The sequence below is a fragment of the Epinephelus moara genome, chromosome 23, assembly GCF_006386435.1.
Source record: "Epinephelus moara isolate mb chromosome 23, YSFRI_EMoa_1.0, whole genome shotgun sequence".
NCBI classification, from domain to species: Eukaryota; Metazoa; Chordata; class Actinopteri; order Perciformes; family Serranidae; genus Epinephelus; species Epinephelus moara.
Genome location: NC_065528.1, coordinates 33893012 through 33908301, shown reverse-complemented (window position 1 = coordinate 33908301; position 15290 = coordinate 33893012). Strand labels below are relative to the sequence as shown.

General features: G+C 44.8%; 2 protein-coding genes across 5 annotated transcripts in view; both read right to left on the bottom strand.

Annotated features, from left to right (window-relative positions):
* Positions 1 to 5806, bottom strand: part of wnt16 (wingless-type MMTV integration site family, member 16) — a 13089-nt gene extending 7283 nt beyond the window's left edge. The window contains exon 1 of the mRNA XM_050036470.1: positions 4928 to 5806. Within this exon, the coding sequence (XP_049892427.1) occupies positions 4928 to 5019 (92 nt within the window). The 5' untranslated portion in view covers positions 5020 to 5806. The remainder of the gene's footprint in view (positions 1 to 4927) is intronic.
* A 2880-nt stretch (positions 5807 to 8686) lies between these two features.
* The window catches only part of cped1 (cadherin-like and PC-esterase domain containing 1), a 28744-nt gene continuing 22140 nt past the window's right edge, over positions 8687 to 15290 (bottom strand). For 2 of the 4 annotated variants that reach the window (XM_050036466.1, XM_050036467.1), the window contains exons 14-20: positions 13046 to 13145; positions 12821 to 12957; positions 12515 to 12735; positions 12336 to 12437; positions 11077 to 11164; positions 10822 to 10968; positions 8687 to 8912 (exon numbers count right to left, since the gene is read on the bottom strand). In XM_050036466.1, coding sequence (XP_049892423.1) covers positions 8691 to 8912; positions 10822 to 10968; positions 11077 to 11164; positions 12336 to 12437; positions 12515 to 12735; positions 12821 to 12957; positions 13046 to 13145 — 1017 coding nt within the window. In that variant the 3' untranslated portion in view covers positions 8687 to 8690. Of the gene's footprint in view, positions 8913 to 9447; positions 10246 to 10821; positions 10969 to 11076; positions 11165 to 12315; positions 12438 to 12514; positions 12736 to 12820; positions 12958 to 13045; positions 13146 to 15290 lie in introns of those variants that run through there. The other 2 variants (XM_050036468.1, XR_007569374.1) reach the window with 2 other exon arrangements.

Genomic DNA, 15290 nt, shown 5'->3' with positions numbered 1-15290 from the left:
TGGCCATAACTAACACCATGTTCAAACATAAGGATGTCCATCGGTGCACGTGGCACCAGGACAGCCTAGGTCGCAGGTCAGTGATTGACTTTGTAGTTGTATCATTTGACCTGTGGCCATATGTTCTGGACACTCGGGTGAAGAGAGGAGCAGAGCTGTCAACTGATCACCACCTAGTGGAACAGTGAGGGTCTGCTGGGAACGCTTGGTGAAAGAACCTGTCCAGATGATCTTCCACTCCCACCTCTGGGAGAGCTTCGACCGCGTCCCGAGGGCAGAGGGGGACATTGAGTCCGAATGGGCCTTGTTCCGCTCTGCCATTGTCGAGGCGGTGGTTGCGAGCTGTGGCCGCAAGGCCGCTGGGGCCAGTCGTGGCGGTAATCTGAGCCGTCAGGCTGAAGAAGGAGGCCTACAGGGCATGGTTGGTCTGTGGGTCTCCGGAAGCAGCTGACGGGTACCGGCGGGCCAAGCGGAGCGCAGCAGCAGCAGTCACGCAGGCAAAAACTCAGGCGTTGGAGGAGTTCAGTGAGGCCATGGAGGAAGACTATCGATCGGCTCCAAAGAGATTCTGGCAAACCATCCGGCGCCTCAGGGGGGAAGGCGGCAACTTGCTCACACTGTTTACAGTGGGGGCGGGGAGCTGCTGACGACATTGTCGGGCGGTGGAAGGAATACTTTGAGGAGCTCCTCAATCCCACCAACACATATTCCAGTGAGGAAAGAGAGACGGTGGTCTCGGGGGCGGGTCGTCCAATTTCTGGGGCAGAAGTCGCTGAGGTAGTGAAGCAACTCCGAGGCGGTGGAGCCCCGGGGGTGGATGACATTCGCCCAGGATATCTCAAGGCTCTGGATGCTGTACGGCAGTCCTGGCTGACACGTCTCTGCAACATTGCGTGGACATCGGGGGCAGTGCCTCTGGAGTGGCAGACCGGGGTGGTGGTCCCCATTTTCAAGAAAGGGGACCAGAGGGTGTGTTCCAACTACAGGGGGATCACACTCCTCAGCCTACCCAGTAAGGTCTACTCCAGGGTGCTGGAGAAGAGGGTCCGGTCGACAGTTGAACCTCAGATTGAGGAAGAGCAATGTGGTCTTCATCCCGGCGCGGAACCGTGGACCAGCTCTTTACCCTCGCCAGGGTGCTGGAGGGGGCATGGGAGTTTGCCCAACCAGTCCACATGTGTTTTGTGGATTTGGAGAAGGCTTACGACCGTGTCCCCAGGGGCATCCTGTGGGGGGTGCTCCGGGAATATGTGGTTGGTGACCCCTTGCTAAGGGCCATCCAGTCCCTGTACCGAAGGAGCACAAGTCTGGTTCGTGTGGCCGGTAGTAAATCGGACCTGTTCCTGGTGAGGGTTGGACTCTGCCAGGGCTGCTCTTTGTCACCGGTTCTGTTCATAACTTTCATGGACAGAATTTCTAGGCGCAGCCCTGTTCATAACTTTCATGGACAGAATTTCTAGGCGCAGCCAAGTGGTGGAGGGTGTCAGGTTTGGTGACGGGAGGATCTCGTCCCTGCTTTTTGCGGATGACGTGGTCCTCCTAGCTCCATCGAACAGTGACCTCCAGCTCTTGCTGGGACAGTTCGCAGCCGAGTGTGAAGCGGCTGGGATGAGAATCAGCACCTCCAAGTCTGAGGCCATGGTCCTCAGCCGGAAAAGGGTGGATTGCCCACTCCAGGTCGGGGGGTAGGTCCTGCCTCAGGTGGAGGAGTTTGAGTATCTTGGGGTCTTGTTCACGAGTGAGGGTAGGATGGAGCAGGAGATTGACAGGCGGATTGGGGCGGCATCAGCAGTGATGCAGGCGCTTAACCGGTCCATTGTGGTGAAGAGGGAGCTTAGCCAGAAAGCGAAGCTATCGATTTACCGGTCGATCTATGTTCCAACCCTCACCTATGGTCATGAGCTCTGGGTGGTGACCGAAAGAACGGGATCGCGAGTACAAGCGGCCGAAATGAGTTTCGTCCGCAGGGTGGCTGGGCTCAGCCTTAGAGATAGGGTGAGGAGCTCGGACATCCGGGAGGGACTCCGAGTAGAGCCGCTGCTCCTCCACATCGAGAGGAGCCAGTTGAGGTGGTTCAGGTATCTGGTAAGGATGCCTTCTGGACTCCTCCCTTGGGAGGTGTTTCGGGCATGTCCAACCGGGAGGAGACCTCGGGGCTGCCCCAGGACACGCTGGAGGGATTACATCGCCCGGCTGGCCTGGGAACGCCTCGGGGTTCCCTCGGAAGAGTTGACGGAAGTGGCTGGGGAGAGGACTGTCTGGGCTTCTTTGCTGAGGCTGCTGCCCCCGCGACCCGGACCCGGATAAGTGGAGGACGACGAGTATGAGTATGAGAACTAGGGATGAATGATAACATCAGCACGTCATCAGTATCAGCTTTAAAATGAACTGTCAGGATCAGCCGACAGACTGTTTTTTCTTATTGTGCACAATGACTGAATATCACAGATACTGAACAGTGTTTCATGTCTCCACCTGCTGGTGGGCTGTCACCATCACAGTCTGTGTGTATAATATGATGTTAATTCATCTGCAGCAGAGACTTGATGATGATAACTGACATTAGGAGGGGAAAAGTGGATATATAGATACTGGTCAAATTAGTTGTTACGTATATGTCAGCAAACTAACTATAACAGAAGACGTCACAGTGCACTGAGCTGCTGATACAAATCACTCACATCCACTGGTCACAGGGAGGATAATGAAGAATAAAGGGAGGATAATGAAGAATAAAGGAAGGATAATGAAGAATAAAGGAAGGATAATGAAGAATAAATGAAAGATTTTATTGAAATAATTGTGATTTTGTGTGAAACAGCTGAGTTACAGAACATGAACAATTACATCTTAATTTAATGTCTATTTGTGCCCTCACTTTATTTTAACGTATTTTATTTTATCCTGAGCTGCTGGACAGCTGAATTTAAAATGAATAAAGTTCTTTCTAGTCTGTTCCAGATGGGCTCAGAAGATAAATTTGACATCAGTGAACATTTAATTTGTCTTCGTCACATCTGAACGTGTATTTGCAGTAAAGTCATATTTCAGCCCAGACACGCTCACAGACAGATATATTCTGTATTTGTTTAATAAATTCTTAATTTTCAAACCTGGTTCAGATTTAAGTTTTGCTTTAAAGGAGCTTTGAGATAAAGATAAAAAGTGTCAGTTATATATTTTACAGATGTCTCTGAGTGGATTCAGTAAATGACACGACAGACGAGTCACGACATGGATCAGAAGACTTGTTGTCTCCTGGTGTGTTCATCGGTCTGTGCAGGTTATTTTCTCTGTGACTGACGGAGTTCAGCAGGAGAAAGTTTGTCTCCGTGTCTTTGTCATGTGTCCATGTCTTTCAGTGTGGACGTGTGGACACAAAACAAAACACAGATACAAATCACTTTTAATGTTTGTCAGATAAACAGACGAGGACAGGTTGTGTTATTGACTCTGTGATACTGGGACGGACCTGGACCGTAAACAAACCGGGTTTATTATTTATTTATTTATTTATTAAATCAAACAGACAGTTTTATATCAGCTGTGAATAAATGTGACTTTTTTGTTAAAGTCATTATTATTTTTTATTTGAAGGGAAATACTGAATGTTTATTAAAGCACGAGGCCGAACATGCGCAGAGTTAACCAGTTGATGATGCACTGATTTATAATATTTATAGTGTTGAACAGATCGGAGACACAACAAGCCTTAAAATGGACATTTCTTTAAAAAGAATAAAACAGAATATAAAGTCTTCCTGTCGTCACACACAGAATATAAAACCTGATTATTACATCTGATTTTAATGTGTTCTGATTGGCTGCTCTCGGTCAGCTCTCTCTTGAGACTTTGGGGTTAAATAAATAAAAAATCAGGCGCCAAATAATCATTAAAACAATGACGTAATAAGCAGAATCATCATCATCATCATCCTTTATAAAACCGGAAATAACCAGTGTAAAACGGGCTGTGTCAAGCAGCTGCACGTGGAGGGCTGCATATGAAGAGAAAGATTATTTCACGTTTGATCATTTATTTATTTGTTTATTTATTTATTTTTCAGACCTCCAGTTAACTGCGTAGCGCGCGCGCGGCCTCCAGCTCGTGTCCAAATGAATAAACCAGTTCACCATATTGTGAGTGTTTCCTCCTGAGACGTTGTGTGACTTTCAGACAGAGCTGATAAACTAAAGAACAATGTGAGGAGGTGTTTGCAGGAGGAGACTCTCAGGGAGGCCTTGAAATGTAGTTTGTCTTCAGCAGAGCTCCTTCTGAGTTAAGAGAGCCTGAGGAGGCTCATAAATCCACACCGCGGGCACCTCAACATCCAGCTGTCGGACTCGTTTCTGATAACTTATTAAACATTGAACAGATTTGATGGAGGTCAAATTTAAGATCATCTCTCCAGGACCGGGTGCGGAGAGAATTATAATCTATGCAGACACACAGGAAGCTTTAGACCAGTACAGACCAGACCAGACCAGGTCCATCTGGACCGACAGGACAGATTTTTTTTTTTTTTAACTTCACTTTGTTTCTGTGTTTTTACGGACAAAGACTGTTTGGATCCTGATGGAGACGGCTTATGAGCTGTGTGCAGAGGTTGGTTTGCTTAAATTGAATGTTTCTGTGAATTAGTTTGGTGCGTAAAAGCGGCGCGCTCCGGGTCCGGCTGAGATCAGACCAACACACCCTGATCCATCTGATCCATGTGATCCATCTGATCCATGTGATCCACAGGATAGATTCAGTTTGTTTCTGTGTTTTTACGGATAAAGAGTGTTTGGATCCTGATGGAGACGGTTTATGAGCTGTGTGCAGGAGCTGGTTTGCTTAAATTGAATGTTTCTGTAAAGGAGTTTGGTGCGTAAAAGCGGCGCGCAGCGGATCCGGCACCGGGTCCGGGTCCGGGTTGATACTCACATCCAGGAGGCTCTGCAGCAGAGCGGACACACGGAGACCAGCAGCAGGCTCAGAGTGCACATGTGTCGGACTCCACAGCTCCGTCTCTCCATGACCTCTTCATCTATGTGAGGCTGCGGGTCTCAGTCCTGGTCTCAGTCTGTCCATCCGTCCGTCTGTCTCATACCGAGTCCTGGTCTCAGAGGGACATTAATGATGATGATGGCGATGAAGTCTCTCCTGGAGACAGTCTGGGCTCTGCAGGAGAAGAAGCGGAGCCGAGCGGACCAGTCCGAGTCCCAGAGGATTCTCATTGGACCAGAATCATATTCGGCAGCTGACGTCACAGCCGGACGCTCATTGGACGGACAGAAGGATCAAAGAGACAAACTGAGGACTGTTTTTATACCGAGGTGACAAAACTTTAAAGTGTTTGATTTCTGAATGGAGTTTGGTGCTGAGGTTCAGACCAATGAGAGAACACTGCAGGACCCAAAACACCAAACCAAAGTCCATTCAGATTTCTGTCAATTTAACTTTGTGATGTTAAGTTTAAAATGTAGGACTGAGGTTCAGATATTTTATGAGTTGATGGGAGTTAGTGGTGAATTCTGCTCTGCCTGCATCATTATTCATCTGCTGAGTTGACACTTGTGACGTCATGATTGACAAAATGAATCAGTTTCTCCAAAGAATTTATTTAACATTTAAAATGGTTTGATGAGTGAAGTTTGGTGTAAATGTTGGTAGTTAAATTAAATGTGAAGTGAATCACTTAAATCACAAAGTAAACATATTTTAACCACAATTTTTATCAGTTTTAACCAATTCATTAATTATTATATTAATTATTAAATAGTTTATTATTCAACTAGCTTTTTGTTTTCAGAGTTTTCACTTCAACTGACTTTTCTTTTTTATTAGAACAACTTTTTTTCAAGTGTCATAGAGGAAACTTTGACATTAAGCTTTTTTTCAAAAAAATTTTTGATTAGAAAGTGAAGTTCATCAGATGAAGCTGAGCTCCTCTCGTTTGTTGTTTCCCATCAAAACCCAGAAGTGACCAAGTGATGAAGATGAGTGACACCAGAGAGGAGGACAAGAAGAGCAGCAGGTGATAAAACTTTTATGGAAAAGGAAATATTAAAATATATAAAAACACAATTTACACAGTTGTTTTTAATAAAAAAGGTGAATCTGTGAGAGATTAAAGTAAAAGACAGATTTTGCAGTGATGATGAAGAAGATTATTAAACTGAATAAAATAAACTGAATAAAGAGTTTTGTTCTTCACATTGTGATAAATGGTGTGTGTGTCATATTTCATGGAGCAGAGAGGATCCTAACATTCACATAAATATTCATATCTGTTGTTTGTAAACATGTTTACAGAGATTAAAGGCACAATAAAAACATCTGTAGAAAAATATAGAAACACGAGCAGAGAAACAAATAAGACTTCTTCTGTGACATGATAAACATCATCCAGTCTTTGGTTCTGAGTATCAGCTCATATATATACACATTAACTTTACTGACTGAGGTATATAAATATAAATATAGAAGGAGGAGGCACAGAGACACGAGGAGGCGGAGCTTACTGAGGCACGACATCAGTCTGATCTGATGATTAATACGACCAACGACCTTCGTCTGACCACAGAGAGACAAACACTATCTGACATCAGGAGGCTAGTTACTGCATCAGACACACAAACTGATCAGACTTATTCTACACTGACACTAGTTTCTGTATGTCAGGGACTAGTTAGTGTGTGGAGGCTAGTTACTGCATCAGACAGCAGCTGGTGTACATCAGGAACTAGTTACTGTATGTCAGGGACTAGTTACTGTACGTCAGGGACTAGTTAGTATGCATAACAAAAGAAGTACATATCACATACCAGTATGGATAAAAAATGCTATCAGCTTACACACTGGAAACTAGTTAGTATACATATGAAATGAGTTAGTTTACATAACAAAACTTATGAACATCAGGAACTAGTATGGATGAGAAACTAGTTAGTATGTAGAGGCTAGTTACTGCACATAGGAAAACTGGCTAGAACATGTGACAGTAACTGGTGTACATCAGAGACGTTAGTATGCTTAAAAAATAATACTTATGACAAACTAGTGTGGATAATAAACTAGCTAGTGCGCATCAGAAACTAGTTAGCATGCATAAGCAACTAGCTAATACACTACAGAAGCTAGTAAGGAAAATAAACAAGTTAGTCCACAATAAAAACTAGTTAGTATGGATAAGAAATGAGTTAGCATGCATCATAAAGTAGCTAGCATGCTTCATAAGCTCTTTACTACGCATGAGAAAACTAGCTAGTACACATTAGACAGTAGGTGGTGTACATCAGAAACTAGGTGGCACACTATAGTTAGTATGCATCAGACACTGGTTATTTCACATAAGGAACTAGTTAGCAGGCATAACAAAACTAATACATATCACAAACTAGTATGGATAAGAAACTACTAAGTGTGCTTTGTAAACTTGTTACAGCACATAGAAAAACTAGCTGGTGTACAGGTGGCAGCAGCTGGTGTGCGTCAGAGACTAGTTGGTATAAATATGAAAACTGGCTAATAAGCATCAGACACTTGTTCATTCACATAAGGAACTAGTTTCTTTGCATACAAAAACTTATACATATCACAAACTAGTATGGATAAGAAACTAGCTAGTAGCCTACACATCTGAAACTAGTTAGTATGCATCAGAAACTAGTTGGTACACATAGAGAACTAGTTAGTATGCATACCAAAATGAGCTAATGCACATCAGAAACTAGTTAGTACACATAGGGAACTAGTATGGATAAGAAACTAGTAAGTATGCTTTAGCAACTAGTTACTGCACATAAGAAAACTAGCGAGTGCACATTTACTGGTGTACATCAGAGACTAGTTAGTGCACTATAGAGACCTGTTAGTATACATACGAAACTATCTGGAGGGTACTAGAAGCTGGTTAGTACACATCAGATACTAGTTAGCACAGAAAGTCACTGTGGTGCCTTAAAGATCAAACATTGGTGCGTTTTGTCGAAAGTAGGTGGTGAACTTTAAAAGTGGAAATTGTTTCTGCACCTCAGATAAAAAATACTGCACATTATAAAAACAGCTGGTGTGAACTAAAACTAGCTCCAACTCTTATTTACAGTCTGCGTTATAAACTAGTTCATACTCATCAGAAAATAGTTGATACACAATAGAAAAAAGCTGGTGTTCAACAGAAACCAGTAAATACTCATAAGAAAGCAGCAGCTGTGACTAAAAGCAGCAGAAACTGGTCGGTTCAGATCAGGAAGCAGCTGACGCACAGCAGAAAGCAGCTGTGGTGCATCTGAAGAGAATCTGTGTGCGTTTTAATCTAATACATATTTGCATCAGTAAGAAGCAGCGACGTTAGAAACAAGAGACACAGCAGAGTTCTTGCTGAGCGACAGAAACTCCTCAGTGTTTGTGATGAGTCATTAACACCAGGAAACACTTCAGGTGATTTAAAGGCTGACGATGGTGATGTTGTGTCTGGTTCTGTTTTGCATAGAGAGACGAGTTACTGTACGTCCCGACCTCAGGTGCCATCTGAGGACGTTTAACCTTTGCTTTTCTTTTCCTGTCTCTGTGAGAGTCTTCATTTATTCTAAAAAAAACAAAACAACAGTCACACCTGTTTCTTCTTTCAGCTTCACTGACTTCCTCTGACCTTCAGGTACACACACACACACACACACACACACACACACACACACACACGTGTTTAGTTCCTGGTTTTCGGACACAGGCGGCTCAGCAGGATCTCAGAGTACACCTGGTTCACTGGTCCTCTCACATGATAGGACGAGGCTTTAGGCCACGCCTCCTGGTCCAGGTCCTGCACTGCTGATTGGCTGCTGAGTTCAGGTGCAGTTCTGAAGGATCTGGTTCTGTTGGTCGTGGACGTCGTGTCGTCTGAAGTCCTGGAGGACCAAAACTTCTCCACCTGTCACATCAGAAGAAGAAGAAGAGACACCCCTGGTCTTTAGTGTATGTTAACGAGACTGATTCATGACATCACACCTCCTCCGATTGGTCCAGGACATCCTCGTCAGGCTCAGCTGATTCTCACTGGATGTTTCTGAATCATGAGATGAAAGCTGACTTCACTGGTCGAAAGTTCTCGTCAGTGAAGCTGAAACTACAGCTGCAGTTTAGACGCTGTTTCCGGCTGCCTGTTTTTATTCACATTTTTAATTTGCACATAAAAACCTGAGTATGAATGTAAAAATAAAGTCAAATATGTGTGTAAAGTGATGTTTGACATCATGCTGTGTCATAATGTCTCCCACAGGGACTGCGTACAAAGGAAAAAGAACAGGATCCATAACGCTTCCCTGAGGAACACCATCATCAATATTAAATCATTAAACTTTAGCCATGTAATCGGCTGTTGCCTCAAAGAGTTGAAGTGATATATTAAACTGAAATGACACACACAAACTGAAACAAAACCAGTTGTCTGGATTTCCCTTAATAACGTTTAATTTTACAGATAGATAGATAGATTCTCCTGAGTTCAGCCGGATTAGTTCTGAAGGTTCTGTTCATTCAACAGTGTTTAAAACAATCTTAAAACATTGTTACAACATTTTTCCATCCTAAAACGTAAAACTTTAAAGGTTGTTGTGACTTTTTAACAAAATAAAATGCCTAAACGAGCCACTGAGGGACGAACAGGTAAAGTTGTTCCGGACATGTTTTCGGGGCTGAAAATCAACTTATGTCCAGTACACTTTGTCTCTTTGGATTTAGCGGTATATTTATTCTCAGTACAATATACACATGTGCACCATAATATAGCAGCACTGTCCATATTCAAAACATTATGTCATTCAGCAAATTCAGTTTTCCACCCGAATACTTGATGCTTTTCACAACACGCTCACATAACATGGTCAAAAACTGCTCCCTTGTCCAGACACCTGATCACCTGGAGCTCACCTGTAGGTCCTTCACACACAATGCTCCCCCGTTTTCAGTTTTGATAAGTGCATGAGTATATTAATATTTACCTTGTGTTTAGAGAAAGATAGAATGAACAAAGAAAAACTATATTATGGATCCAACTAAGCTTTTAACATTTATTTTAAACATAAATCAGTTAAATTATAATAAAATCCAGTCACTACAAAACACAAACAACTTTAAAACAACGTGAACATTTCTGCAGACATCAGATGTATTTTCTCCCCTCGGACAGAGCAGCTGCTCCCAGTTTGGTTTTTATGAACCAGTAAAAGCCTAATTGGTCATTAAACGTTCCCACGCCGGCTGATCTGATGGGAAAATACAAACACAAAGCACAGTTTTAACAGGAAGTGGAAGTGCTGAATCTGAGTGTTTACTGCTGGAAAGATCTGATCTCGTGAGTCAACGGAAACAGCTGGTTTTATTTCTTTTTATTTGTTTCATAGAAATGTTTTTTTTTTAATCTCTTAACAATGTTGAAACAGCTTCAGGCTGAGGATGCTGTGGTCTGTGTGGTCCATGCTGCTCCTCAAAAATAAACAGATTCAAATTTAACTTATCTTTAAACACAGGCCTCGGTACATCACTTTTATTTTGGTGTTTTATTTCCTTATTCCAAATAAGTCTCTCTGTAATACTTCATGAGCCAAAGAAGTTATGACAAGTGAATAAAATATTCTCAACTTTGACATTGTTTGGATTTTTAATTTGTCATTTTTCTGTAGAGACTGCACATTAGAAAACAGTTGGTGCACTCTGTAAACTCTGAAGTGAGATTAAAAAGCAGAGGACCGAGTACTGTACCCTGAGGAACTCCACATCAGGTTCTTTATGTTCCTGAGATGAATAAACTTGTTATTATCTGATGTATGAAGCAGCGTTACCTCATGAAAGTGGCAGGCACATCTTCCCTGCAGGAACTCTTTGTATCGACCCATGGTGATGCTGAAGGTGTCGATGACCTCGTACCCATGATGCTTTGCTGTGCTGATGATGTTCTGGTTCTCTCTGTACAGATCCTGGATCTCTGTCTGAAAGATCAGATCCAGGTTCAGTCTTTAAAGAGTGTGAGGATAAAGAGCTGTGATGATTAATAATTCTGTTATTGCCGTGTGTTAGGACAGGAAGTAGAAACATACCAGACTCAGAGACCGGATCCCGTCCACAGGAAGATGGAAACCCATCCCCAAAGATTTCACCACCACCAGGATGTCACTGAGAGACTCTCTGAGGAGGAGGAGGAGGACGACGGACACAGTCACCATGTGTTGTCATAGTAACCACAAATCTGACTTTGATACCTGTGCTGACTGACAGTAGGACTGATAGGATTCAGGATACCCAACCTTGGTCCAAACTAGGTCAGGTACCTGTAGGTACCTAACCTGGTGCAGGACTCTGGACCCAACCAGAGTCCAAACCAGGCACCTGGATCAGTGCCGGGCTTTAAAGGCAATCTTACATAGTGGCCAAACATGATATTACCACTCCCTGTTCTGTCACGTGACACCCTGCGACCCAAACAGACTTTTTCCCATTGACTCACATCCTGAACGAGACGACTGTAAATTAGTGGATCATTTTTTTGAGCATCACAACCCCGAGAAATGACTCCTCCCACTATCAGGGTTTGATCCATTCAGTCTGCAAGATTAAATCATTTTATCCCCGGTCAAGTTAGCAGAGTGCTAAACAGGAAGTCAGCCACTCGGCAGGTGAAAGTTCCTGGTGCGGCCATGCTATGGGGCGAATGATGTGGAAGATCCAGGTGATTTTATACAGTGGAAATTGAACTTTTTTGGCTTCATGTGTCACTGAGCAACTTTCTGAATAGGGCCCCGCCTCCAACGCTGTACCCAAGTCTCTCATTTATAAACATTGCTTACAGGAAACCAGCGACACAGACGGTGAGGTGGAGCCTGATCGTAGAAACTGTTGAATATTTTTTGGCTTTTGTTCGTACGGACATATTTAGTCTGGGTTTTATAAATGAGACCCCAGGTCTCTTAAAACATCTACGGTTTGAACCCTGAGACCTTAAAGGGATACTTCAAAGATTTTCCACCAGTTATGTATCAAACAGAAACAGCTGAGAAACTGCTGCAGAGATAAATCTGATGACACGGAAACTGATCCCTGTTGATGTCGATCCTGTTGTTGCAGGATCAGTCTCCAAAATAAAAGTGTAGAATCGAGGGTCTTGATGTTTTGGGATCGATCTGCTCACCTTCTCATTTCCTTTCAGTAAAACACCAAAAACCGTCTTAAACATTCTGGATCAAAAGAAACTGGAAATAAAACTGGAAATAATTTAGAATTAAACTCAACTGACTTTAATCAACATGAAAACCTGACTGTCTCTGTTGTCTCGGTGTTACCTGATGTGTCGTCTGCTCACCTATCCAGCACCTCTCTGACCGTCCTCAGGTGGTTGGTGTTGAGCCACTGGACTCCTCCCACCACCAGCACTGTCCGGTTGGAGTTGACCAGAGGTCGTGACCTTCAGAGGAGACACTGGTCAGCACACGATGATCACATGACCTCACCTGAGTCGTCCATCAGAGTGTTTCCCATCACCTGTCGATCAGCTGCAGCAGCGCCTGTCTGAAGGTGGGTCTCTGCGTCTTCTCCAACCAGAACTGAGGATAGTACGAGTAGCTGACCTGACTCCGCCCCCCGTTCAGGTTCCTGTACACCAGCGTGTCGTGAGCCTTCCCCCAGTCCTCCAGACTGGAGTTGACGCGCTCCATCAGGAGGTACATCATCCCACGGTTGGTGGAGTCACCGATGAACAGCACCTGAGGACAGACGGGAGGAGACACGTCCCACAGGTGAGACATCGTCAGGAGGACGCTGGTGTGACGTCTGATCAGCTGAGCTCACCTTCCTGTCCGTCAGACAGTCCTGCAGCAGGAGGCGGTCCACTAACGGATGGTAACAGCTGTCCGGTCGCCAGGCAACCTCCCTCCAATCACACGTCCTGTTGTCAGAGCAGCTGAGACACGGGACCACCCACCGCCCTGGGACAGGTGAGACAGAGACAGAGTCAAAGACTGATGGACAGATGGGTTACTGTGTCCTCACAGGAGACAGGAAGTGACATCAGACCTGGGGCGTGTCCTGAGCTGCAGGCGTGAAGTGAACTCTGAGTGTCCACGAGAGGCTGGAGACCACAGGACAGACCGGGCTGGACCAGCAGTCCACAGTCCTGAAAGACAGAGGAACGGGACAGGGTTAGGACAGGACAGGACAGGACAGGACAGGACAGGACAGGACAGGACGAGACGAGACGAGACGAGACGAGACGAGACGAGACGAGACGAGACGAGACAGGACAAGACAAGACAAGATGGGACAGGACAGGACAGGACAGGACAGGACAGGACAGGACAGGACAGGACAGGACGAGACAGGACGGGACAAGGTGGGGCGGGACGGGACATGCCAACAGGTCCAGAAAGTCAATTTGCAGACGATCACTATAAAACTCATTTCCTTAAACTCGACTAGATTTCAGGACTTTTCCAAAACTTTCAAGGATTTTACAGCTGTCAGGACTTTTCCAGGACTGTGTCTTTTTCTCAGTGTGTCTCCATGTGGACGTGTGCACATGTGGACGGTGTCTCTCAGCTGCTTCATTAACTCTTCGCTCTGACAGGAAGTGAAGTCTGTTTGTTTGTGTCGTCACATAAACAACTTATTTACTGAGAGATTTCCCAGAATGCATCAGGAGCATGGTTTTATATCTGAGCTCTTCTTCTTCTCTTCCTGTCTTCATCATGGACTCCTTCTTCTCCTTCATCACAAATCTGTGGCGAGCTCCATCCTCTCCTGGTCAGAGGTCAGAGGTCAAATAAACCCGACCGGCTCAGCTCGGGGGCCCCGTGGGAGCCGCCACGTCTGGCCCCGACTACAGAGACGCCGCCACCACGCACACACACGTCCTCACACACACACACACACACACACACACACACACACTCTTCTTCTGCTGCAGGTTTTGGCGCCGAGGTGTCACATTCTGCACGGCGGCGGCGCAGCTCGCAACAAAGTGCGACAAGAAAACTTAACAGGGATTTTCTTGTTCGTACCTGAGCTCAGAGTCGGCGCTCAAACAGACGGGACGCTGCTCTGAGATCAGCCGCCGCCACGCCACCACAACACGCCGACACCCACTGAGGAACACCAAAAACGCCGCCGCCGCCTTTCATCCCCAACAAGAGGCCGACTGAGAGCTCAGAGAGCGTCACATGGTCACATGGTCACATGACGGAGGCTCCACAAGGGTCTGATACCTGACGGAGCTCCGGGGAGAACTCTATTGACAACAAACATCAGATCAGAACAAGGTCATTATCATGAACACAACGTGACCTGGACTCAGGGTCGTTTATTAAATATCTCTCACTTTAAATTCATGCTATGTTCCGCAGTGACTCTGACAGTCTCTGATCTGAGGTCCTTTATTGGCCCCTGACCTCTGACCTCTGACCCTTGTGAGCCTGTCCTCCATTGTGAAGCACTCTGCCCACAATCCGGGCGCCATCTTTGACTCTGAGCTCCATTTCAACATACAAATAAACGAGGTCATGTAATGGTGCTTTCATCAAATTAGAAACATTTCAAAGTAAAATACTTTTTATCTCAAGCCGACCTTGAAGAAGTCATTCATGCTTTCATCTCGTCACGTCTGGATCACTGTAACTTCAAGGCCACTTCCTGTCTGCAGCTCGTTCAAAACTACAAGAAACAAGACCACATCATATAACTCTCACCCTTCGATGCCACACTGGCGTCCTGTAATGTATAAGACTGATTTTAAACTTTTACTAATCCTTCTTAAAGCCCAACACGACCTCGCTCCAACACACATTACTCACGCCCAGTCGCCGCCTGCTCTCCTCAGGTGCGACCCTCCCACCTGTTCCTACAGCTCGCCTGGTTACCAAAGGAAACCAGGTGTTTTCTGTTGGAGCGTCGCCGCAGCTGATCTCCTCACCTGAGGAAGTGAGGTCAGCACACTCAAAGTCTGCGTTCAGAACAAACTTTACAGGAAGGTTTTTACAATAAATCTGTTTTTATCAAATGTATTATTTATTTATTTTCATAACACTCTGATTTATGAGCTCTTATGATCAATGTTTTTATCTATTTTATCTGTCTCATGAAGCACTTTAACTCCACCAGGACGCCGACGTCCTCGCTCCCCCCTTCCTCTGTTAAATGGTATCTCCCAGGCGCACTACGTCATCAAACCATGTGATGTTTGGTATTGCTGGATTCAGGAAGCTCTCGACTTTTCAAAAATAACATCATTTTTCTTTTATTTATTATGTATTTCACACCAGAGCAG